The sequence below is a fragment of the Otolemur garnettii genome, unplaced genomic scaffold (assembly GCF_000181295.1).
Source record: "Otolemur garnettii isolate 467f Iridium unplaced genomic scaffold, OtoGar3 scaffold00076, whole genome shotgun sequence".
NCBI lineage: Eukaryota > Metazoa > Chordata > Mammalia > Primates > Galagidae > Otolemur > Otolemur garnettii.
Genome location: NW_003852471.1, coordinates 7,335,682 through 7,345,440, shown reverse-complemented (window position 1 = coordinate 7,345,440; position 9,759 = coordinate 7,335,682). Strand labels below are relative to the sequence as shown.

At 39.1% G+C, this 9,759-nt stretch overlaps 1 protein-coding gene across 1 annotated transcript in view; it reads left to right on the top strand.

Annotated features, from left to right (window-relative positions):
• The window catches only part of IFT80 (intraflagellar transport 80), a 114,411-nt gene that overhangs the window by 102,694 nt on the left and 1,958 nt on the right, over nt 1–9,759 (top strand). Inside the window, exon 19 of the mRNA XM_003794148.3 lies at nt 3,095–3,218. Within this exon, the coding sequence (XP_003794196.1) occupies nt 3,095–3,218 (124 nt within the window). The remainder of the gene's footprint in view (nt 1–3,094; nt 3,219–9,759) is intronic.

Genomic DNA, 9,759 nt, shown 5'->3' with positions numbered 1-9,759 from the left:
GCTGGGACCACAGGCACCCGCCACAATGCCTGGCTATTTTTTTTCGGTTGCAGCCATCATTGTTGTTTGGTGGGCCTGGGCTGGATTTGAACCCGCCACCTTAGATGTATGTGGCTGGTGCCTTAGCCACTTGAGACACAGGCGCCGAGCCAGGTACAGCTTTTAAAGATTGTAGGCACACAGATTATCTGCTTGCCATCCACTTCGGACATTTGGTGGTAGTCTGCTCTCAGAAACTGAAGAAAGATGGAACCTAGAGGCTGCAGATACATGTATTGATCTTTTATGTAAGCATTAAGAAAAATAACATCTCATCTTGTACCCATTACACAAAGTTATTATGCCTCATTCAAGTTATGCAAAGATCATAGTTTGAAGTTTTAACATCTTTTTATATAACTTCTATTTAAAATATGTGGATTTATTCCAGCCTTAGAATCTAATGTCACATTTGTTTGGTTGCCAAATAACCATTTTAAAACTAGAGACATACTGTTCCCAAAACCCTTACATAATTTGGAGTAAGTTCCCTCCTAAATGTGGTAAGGAAACGTTTTTACCCAGTGTGTGCTTTTAGAGAACATCTAAAATAGCACATATCATTTGAATGTTTACCTTTAGCCATTGGTTTTCAGTCAGATAATTAATACATATTTTATTATAATCTTACAATAATGACAATAATGATAGATAATACTTAGGAGCTAGCATCTAAATCCAGGATTAAATGTCATATTCTATTCTCTCTACATAATGAAGGGTATTGATGTTCTGTACCAAAATATCTCTTTCGGAATTTTTGATGCTTACGTACTCCCCACTTAGAACCCTTTCAGTTTTATGTAATTAAGATCTCCTTCCCCTATCACGTACACCATAAAGAAAGAATGGGAAGTGGAGCTTCTGAGGTGCTATCCGCTCACACATACACCACTGGGATCAGAGCCTTATGGATATACAGAGGAATTACAGGGAAGAGGCTTAGAAGAATTGAGGCATCTTTTAGTTCCATTTCTTCTCTTTTGAGCCTCTGTGAATTGGTTTTTGCTTTCTTTTGTCTCCTACTTTTGTCCTCTATATTCTAGTATCTTCACATTCCCTTCTGCCTATCTTCTTTCTCTGAAAAACTTAAAGTCACAGGGAAGTGAGGGGATTTTGTGAGAGTCCATGATGGGTAGCAAATACTGATCCTTGGATTTCACAATATAGCATATTTCAATATATATTGGACATTACCATTTGTAGTATACCTAATTTATATATTTTTTATATTCAGTCTTTAATCTTTCAAATGTTTATAAATTGTCATTGTACACAGAATATCTAAAATAGTTTTTTTTTTTTTTTTTGAGACAGAGCCTCAAGCTATACCCCCTGGGTAGAGTGCCATGGCATCACAGCTCACAGCAACCTCCAACTCCTGGGCTCAAAGCGAGTCTCCTGCCTCCGCCCCCCAAGTAGCTGGGACTATAGGCGCCCGCCACAACGCCTGGCCATTTTTTGGTTACAGCCATCATTGTTGTTTGGCGGGCCCGGGCTGGATTCGAACCCGCCACCTTAGGTGTATGTGGCTGGCGCCTTAGCCGCTTAAGCCACAGGCGCCGAGCCATATCTAAAATAGTTTTTAAGGTGACTACTTAATTTGATCAATAGTAAGGCAAACCAAAACATTCTAAGAGTAAACTTGATTTTCCTACTGAAGAGTTTCAAATTGCAAAAAATCTAATCGCTAGTTTGTCTTATCTAAAACAACAGATTCATGTTAGTTGGAAGTGATAAATCATGACCACAATAGTCACAAGTCATATTAGAAAGCAAGAGAAATTGAGAAATGATATTTTTTTTACCATTATGATGACTGTTACACATATTTTAAAATAAGATGACAGTGAACAATGTAGAGAGCTGTAGTCCACTGAGTTGTTCCTGACACAAGTGTTAGGAGTTATGCACAGGGCTACAGGGCCCAAGGTGCTGCCCAGAGCCTGTCTGTGAAAGACCCCTGGAACTGAGGGGCTCATCTTTTTCTTTTCTGCATATTGTCGTTGGTGTGTAGATGGTGTGTCTTGTTGTACCAGTGTTTTCAGGTATTTGTTTAGTTCTTATTTGGTATTTAAAGAAAATACTACTTTAAAAATAAATTAGTTTTATAGCTAAATAAATATTGATTGAATTATAGAGTTTAAATGGCTATTAACTTTTTCTGAGATCAAATGGCAAAAGGTATTTTGTTAGAGTTATTAGCCTCAATTTTTGTTATTTTCATAAGATTACTAATTTGTTACAGTAATAACATCAGGATATCAGGTTTTAAGTCTATAAACGCATATGAACTATGCACTGAAGGGAAGTTCATTCACTTGAATTATATGATGATTCAAACAAACAAATGTTCAATGAACATTTACCCCACCTATACTCTGTGGTATTCACCAAAGAGAAATGAAACCTAGAGCTCCCTTCAGTAATGTGGAGGTTAGTGGAACAAACAGATTATAAATAATAATTATAATACGCCATGAGCAGTGCTATAATAATAGTATAAATTGTACCATGTATAAATGTTATGGACTTATTGGTAAGATAATGTCATTTATTTCTGCAAGAAGACTGCTGGTCAGGGAGAAGTTCTGTTTGAGCTAACCCTCTAAGTATAAATAGGAATTTGCAAAATGGATAAGGTAGAAAATGACATTTCAGGCGGTACCTGTGGCTCAGTGAGTAGGGCACCAGCCCCATATACCAAGGGTGGCAGGTTTCAACCTGGCCCCTACCAAACTGCAACAAAAAAATAGCCAGGTATTGTGGCAGGCGCCTGTAGTCCCAGCTGCTTAGGAGGCTGAGGCAAGAGAATTGCGTAAGCCCAGGAGTTGGAGGTTGCTGTGAGCTGTGATGCCACTGAACTCTAGCAAGGGTGAGAAAGTGAGACTCTGTCTCAAAAAAAAAAGAAAGAAAAGAAAAAGAAAATGACATCTCATGCTATGAAATAAACAGAGGGAACACCTGTTTACTCCCTACAACTTAACTCCAAAACTCTACTGCCCACAGAGGCTAACACAGGCAATGCTGTTAATCTATTTATTCCTTGTTACAGGGCACTAGAGTTGGCCGTAAAATACAAAACACACGTTGACACAGTTCTTGCTTACCGCCAGAAGTTTTTAGAGACATTCGGTAAACAGGAAACTAATAAACGATATTTGCAATATGCAGAAGGAGTAAGTATTAATATTTTATAATAATGTATGTGCTTTATAAATATATACATATTCATCTCAACAAGACAAAAATTGAATGTCTCATACCATAATTTTAAAGGAATTACTTTTTGCCTTATGATGTTGTAGTCTTATTTTGACTGTATGATTATAGTACTAAATTTTTTTCTGGGATCTTACAGTCATGTTGTGATGAACTCAAGTCTGTTTTCATAGTATTCAAGTTGTGTTAAGGTCGTGTGCTATTTGATATTTTTAGATAAATGATATAGATGTCTGGGATAAAAACTTCTAATTCCTGAGTTTTATCTGCCACCAACTGTACCTTCTGCCACAGGGGAAATATGTAAGTACAGAGGGCACTGTACAAAATGTCATGAAATACAAACTTGGTCACTTTGTAGAATTCTGGGGGCTTGGGTTGTGCCTCATAGAGGTGCTGATTGTAGGTAAAATATTCAGTGCCTTTGCCTCCTAAATGCCCATGAGAATCTCAAAGTTTATCATTCAAATTGAAAGACAATCATTCTGGCTGGGCGCCTGTGGCTCAAGCGGCTAAGGCGCCAGCCACATACACCTAAGGTGGCGGGTTCGAATCCCCAGCCCGGGCCCGCCAAACAACAATGATGGCTGCAACCAAAAAATGGCCAGGCGTTGTGGCAGGCGCCTGTGGTCCCAGCTACTTGGGAGGCTGAGGCAGGAGACTCGCTTGAGCCCAGGAGTTGAAGGTTGCTGTGAGCGTGATGCCATGGCACTCTACCCAGGGGGATAGCTTGAGGCTCTTTCTCAAAAAAAAAAAAAAAAAAAAAAAAGAAAGACAATCATTCTGGGGCACAGTTGCACATGTCTATAATCCCAGCTACTTGGGAGGCTGAAACTGGAGGATCGTTTGAGCCTAAATGTTCAAGACCACCCTGGGCATCATAGCAAGACCCTATCTCTAAAATAAATAATAAATAAACAAACATTTTGTAAAAGAAAAACTATGAAGAGGAAAGTCATTCCAGTATTTATCAGCCCACAAGGAGAATCAAGAGAGAAAACAAGAGCGTTTGCTCCATTATCTTGAGCATAACCATCTGTGGCCACTTACTCAGATCCTTCTAGGCTCAGGTAGCAGAAATAGAGCTCACGTCACTACTAGCCACATAGATCCAACAGGCTTAACTTCTAAGAAATGTGATTCCAAGACAGGGCTGACTCTGCTTCCAGCTGTGTGAACAACTTTCTTTAGCCTTTATTCAATCATTTATTCAAAAAATGTTTATGAGATCTCACTCTGGACTAGGCATTGGGCTAGGTGTTGAATCAGATATAGCTTCTGTTTTCATGGACCTTACAGACTATTTGGGAGCAGGCCTTGGGGTAGAATAAAATGTAACATTTTGACCCCTCCTCAGGGCAGGGTAGATTAGAAGAGCCTTGGAAAGAGGAGAGAAGATAGTGAGACAGCACCTACAGTTTCTACTCAAGGCAATGTTATCCACTTGTGTTTAGAATACTCTGTGTCTTGGTCTACATTTTTGCACTTCAGAAAGGTTTTCAGGAAGTGAGGGCTTCGGAGTCTTCTTAGAGTTTTGCGGTGCAACTTGAACATCTACAGGATAGCTGCAAACTCTGGAGCTCATAATAGAAAGTGGACATGTTTTATAAAAGCTCCACAGACTTTTTATTTTCATTTGGAACCTGCTTAGTACCAAAGTGAATCCTTTAGACTTGCTGTACTGTGAGGACAAACTCGGGGTCCTTGGGGTCTCTGCAGGTACACCCTAATTCACAGAACGTGACAGCACCCACCACCAGGCAGTGCTAAGCAGCTCAGAGAGTCACCAGATCAAATGTGGCCATAGGTTAAACCGAGCTCCCACCTTGAATTTATTCTATTGCATGATTTTAACAGGTTAATGTTCCTCTGCTTCTCCTCATCATCAATGTTTTATCAGTATTTTCACATTAGGTTCCTTTGAGAACATAGAAAATACAGTATTACCTTAAAGGAAATTTTATCTGAGATAGAAAAAAAACTTAACATCGATATCTTCTTTTTCATTATATATGTATTCAGCTATTACCAAAGTAATACTTCAATCACAAGAGTAGCAGAAATTTCCACAGTGGGATAACCAGAACAACATGGCTTTCTTAGATATTTTGGGGGTTTTTTTCATCCTGAAACTATATAGGTTACTTTGACTCCCTATGGCATGATGTTCTAGTTTCCTATTTTTCTTCTTCATAAATGTCATTTGGAGTTAACTAAAAATCATAAACAGTATTTTAAGATGAAAATCATTTTTTTGACTTAGAAATTTCCCACTAATAAGTAGAATAAAATTTAATCCTAGGAAAACAGCTTTTGGGGATATGTGCACTGCTCTCTGGTCTTTTCCTTTAACCCTATAATGCAGCCATTATCTCTTATCCATACTTAGCTGTCTTTGCTGAGATTGTGATTACATAAACACTTTACTTCAGAACTAAGAGTTGTTGAATAGAAAAGGGTCATTTAAAAACAACATTGAGAAATTTATTCTAGATTTCTGGTGGGCTCACAGTGCATACCATGTGAAAGTTTATCAGTGAATGGAATCAGCTATAGTTGATACACACTTATGTTTATGAGACCTGAAATGTCTTTTGGGCATTTCTAATTTAAAATATGGCAATCTGGGATTCATACAAAGCGTACTGTTTTCCAAGAACCCTATTATTTAGAGTCATTTGACTTGATCTCCAATAGTGTTTAGTAAATATTTGTAAAATAAATTGTAGGTCTGCCAAGTAAAATCCACTCAAAGAATACATTTAATCTATTGAATATATATATACTCTGCAAGAAGTCGGAGATCCAGGAATCGCTTAAAGCATTACTCTAGGAAAAAGAAAGAGAGTCAAAAAATCATTCATGAGCAGAATTTCAGAATTTTGAAGACGATCTAAAAGAGTCCACATTGGACAAACCACTTTAAACTTAGCTACTACCTGAGCGCTCTTGCAGGTATTCAGGGCTTATTATATTAAAGTCAGCTAACTACTTATTTGCTGGGTATTTATTAGCTTTTATTCATTCAGTATTTATTAAGTTCCTCCTGCAGACAGTGTTCTCTCCTTGGTGTTTGGGGTGTAATAATAGTCAAGAGAACAGTTGTGGTTGAGGGTAAAGGAGAGGCAGTTAAGGATGGCTTCAACTCCTCCGGTGTGGGCAGCGGGTGGATGGGATGCCGTGACTCTAGATACAGAATACACGAGAGTATATGTGTTCGGGGCCTTTGAATACATGAATACTTATAATATTTTTGAGTTTCGAGTGTCTGGGGGATGTCCAGGTGAAGATATCTAGTAGGCAATTAGAAATATAAATGTGAGCATCAGAGGAAATTGTCAAAGGAGAAATCAGGCATAATGAGTTGAGATCTCTTAGGGAAAGCATGAGAAAGCTGTGGTTGGAACCCTTGTGAATATTAATAGTTAATATTGAAGGAAACCTGTAAGTGATGCCCCAAAATATGCCTCTTTTACATATATATTTTTGAGCTAAAGGCAATTAAGAAGGAGCAAATGGAAGAAGAGCTCTCTGCCCTCCTCTTTTTCAACCTAAAGACAGGGTATAAATTTTCCTTTGGTGGAGACAACTTTTATCAGCTCAGAGACAACATCAGAGGAATCACAAACTAACCTTACTCCATTAGCTTCTTCCCATATATTTCCTTCTCCAGTTTCCTGCCTCTGGAAGCCTAAAACTGCCTTCCTGTCCCTTCCCTGGGATTGTTCTGTGTTAAAGATGCTGTACGTGTCTAAGCCAAGGTTCTGAGACACTGCATTGAATCACCTTAAACTCTTGGGCTCAAGAGATCCTCTTGCCTCAGCCTTCTAAGTAGCCAGGACTACAGATGTCCACAACACCCAGCTAGTTCTAGAGATAAAGTCTAACGCTTGCTCAGGCTGGTCTCAAATTCCTGAGCTGAAGTAATCCATCTATCTTGGCCTCCCAGAGTGCTAGGATTATAGGTGTGAGCCAGCACACCTGGGCCACTGTATATATTTTTATTTTATTCATTATCTGTCTCTTCCATTATTATCTGTCATTGCTTATTATCTCTCTATGAAGTAGGTGATTTTTATCTTTTTGTTCACTGCTGAATTCTCATACCTTAGATAATCTTTGGCATACACTAAGCACTAAGTATTCAGTAAATGAATGACTGAATCATGCAGAAAAAGTGTATAGGATAAGGACTGGAAACCGTCGATGGTGGTGTTAGTGAGGAGTTCTGAAAGGTGATGGGGACACAGTCATGTTACAGTGGCCTGGGGAGAGGGTGAGAGTCAGGAATGAAAAGGAGGATGACAGCAGGAGCTTGTAGAGAGAAAGAGAGGCAAGGGTGAGGCGACGAAGCCAGTGAAAGAAAAGAAACTCGGTGTGTTTGTAATAATTGAAGGCAGATACTCTGGATGAGTTAAAGAAGATGGGATCAGAGGCATGTGAAGAGGTTGGCCTGAGACAGAAGGGAAAGGGATAAGGGTGGGTACAGATACAGCTAAGTTTATGCCTGATGGCCACTCTATTCTCTGCAAAGTGAGAAGCTGATTTTCAGCTAAGAGTCAGGGAGATGGGGTAGAGGATGGAGAGCCATTTGTTATGATTTTGAAATTGCTTCTACATGAATAAGAATTGATGCGGGACTGGAATAAGAAGTTCACGTTGGCACTCCTTATACTAGAAGGGGATGGGTTTTAGTGTAAAGGGCACTTGACAGCTGGCAGAAAGCATCCTTATCTAAAACCTGCTATGAAAAATATTCTAATTTAAGAACTAAATTATCTGTAGAACACTTCTAAACTGGATGAATGCCAAAGTGAAAGTGAAACATTTGTTTTCACTAGGATGGGGATAAACTGACACCCTCATTTGTATTATAACAAGTAACTAATATCAATGTCATCAATTTGCTTGATGGATTTCTGGTGCCATAGAGCAACAGTTGCTTAGTGTACTTTCAATATATGGTGTTATTGTGATGGATTTGAGACATACGTAAGCCAATTTAAGGCTGGAAGAAGGCCAAGGCATTCATCAGGTTTGGTCTTCTTTGTGAATGTTTTGTTAGACATGGAAATGAGTGTTTTGCCATTTTAGAAATATCAAGTTCAGGCCTGATTGAAAAATGATCCTTCAAACAATCTAACTTTTGCTCTGCTTCTCAACGAGCTATCGCTTGCATCTTAGCATAGACATTTATCTTCTATGAGTAAAACGAATTTTTTCTTCTTATTCATCTACTTTATGTATTATAGATAAGTACGAGGAATTATTATTTTGAGAGTTTGTTTGGAAGTTCTTGTAGGGGAGTGCAGCTTCTCATATACCTTTGACCAAAGAATAATCCTCCTCTATCAGGGAAGGTCTCCTCTGTGACTGAGCACATAATCTTGGGAGGGACACCCACCTAGCCAGCCACATCAACCCTGGTGATGGTGATTGGTGGGATGACAGATGTCAGCCAGATCATCCTCACATCCAGAATTATCTTAAACAAAAGTTACCCATAATATTTACAAATTACTTCATAGAAATTCAGATATAGGATATTAGAATGAAAAAGAATCAAATACTTAATTTCATCGACTTCCAGCACAAAATAAAGGAAGCATGAAGTCCTATTAGGGTTAACTTAATCTCCATTCCTTAAGATGGGTCTGTTCAAGAAGCAAGTATTATCTCAAGCTGGCTTAAAACTACTTACACCACTCCCTTCCCCTACATGGAAGTGAAAACCTACTCACTTTTGGCTCAGTCTCAGGGGTTTGGGTTTGTTTCATTGTAAATTACAGTTAGTTTAATCCAGGACCCAGTTTTTTCCCATATCTAACCTCAGAGAGTACACGCATTTCCAAATTAGCAATTTCTAAACTTTGTTAAATGGTATATTTTCCTTAAAAAGTTGCTGATAGTACTCAGGCAGAGGGCAGGCACAGTAGCTCATGCCTATAATCCTAGCAGTCTGGGAGGCCAAGGAAGTTGAGCTCAGAAGTTCTGAGACCAGCCTGAGCAAGAGGGAGAACGTGTCTCTACTAAAAATAGAAAAATCTAGCTGGGGATGGTGGCAGGTGCCTGTAGTCCCATCTACTTGGGAGGCTGAGGCAGGAGGACAGCTTGAGCCCAGGAGTTTGAAGTTGCTGTGAGCTATGATTCTACCCAGAGTAAGAGAGTGAAACTCTGTCTCCCCCTAAAAGAAAAAGATAAGAAAAATTGTTAAGAACTTGGGCCGAGTTCATTCCTAATATCAAGTCTAATGAACTTAGGAGAGGGATAGGGTTGAGGTGGAGGAGGGGAGCCTGCATCCTGGATTGAAGGGAAGCAAACAGATGTTACCACTTTTCAGTTATTTCTCCTTATGAGAGGAAGAGAATATGCTTCCTCTCATGTTCTTTTGTCTTCGTCAGTGACCACCTTGTCTTTATATCACTTGAAGAATTGTTGCAAAAGAGACCGATTTGTAGAACATGCTCAGGGGAGGTAAGGGATCCCCTGTCTTTCCTC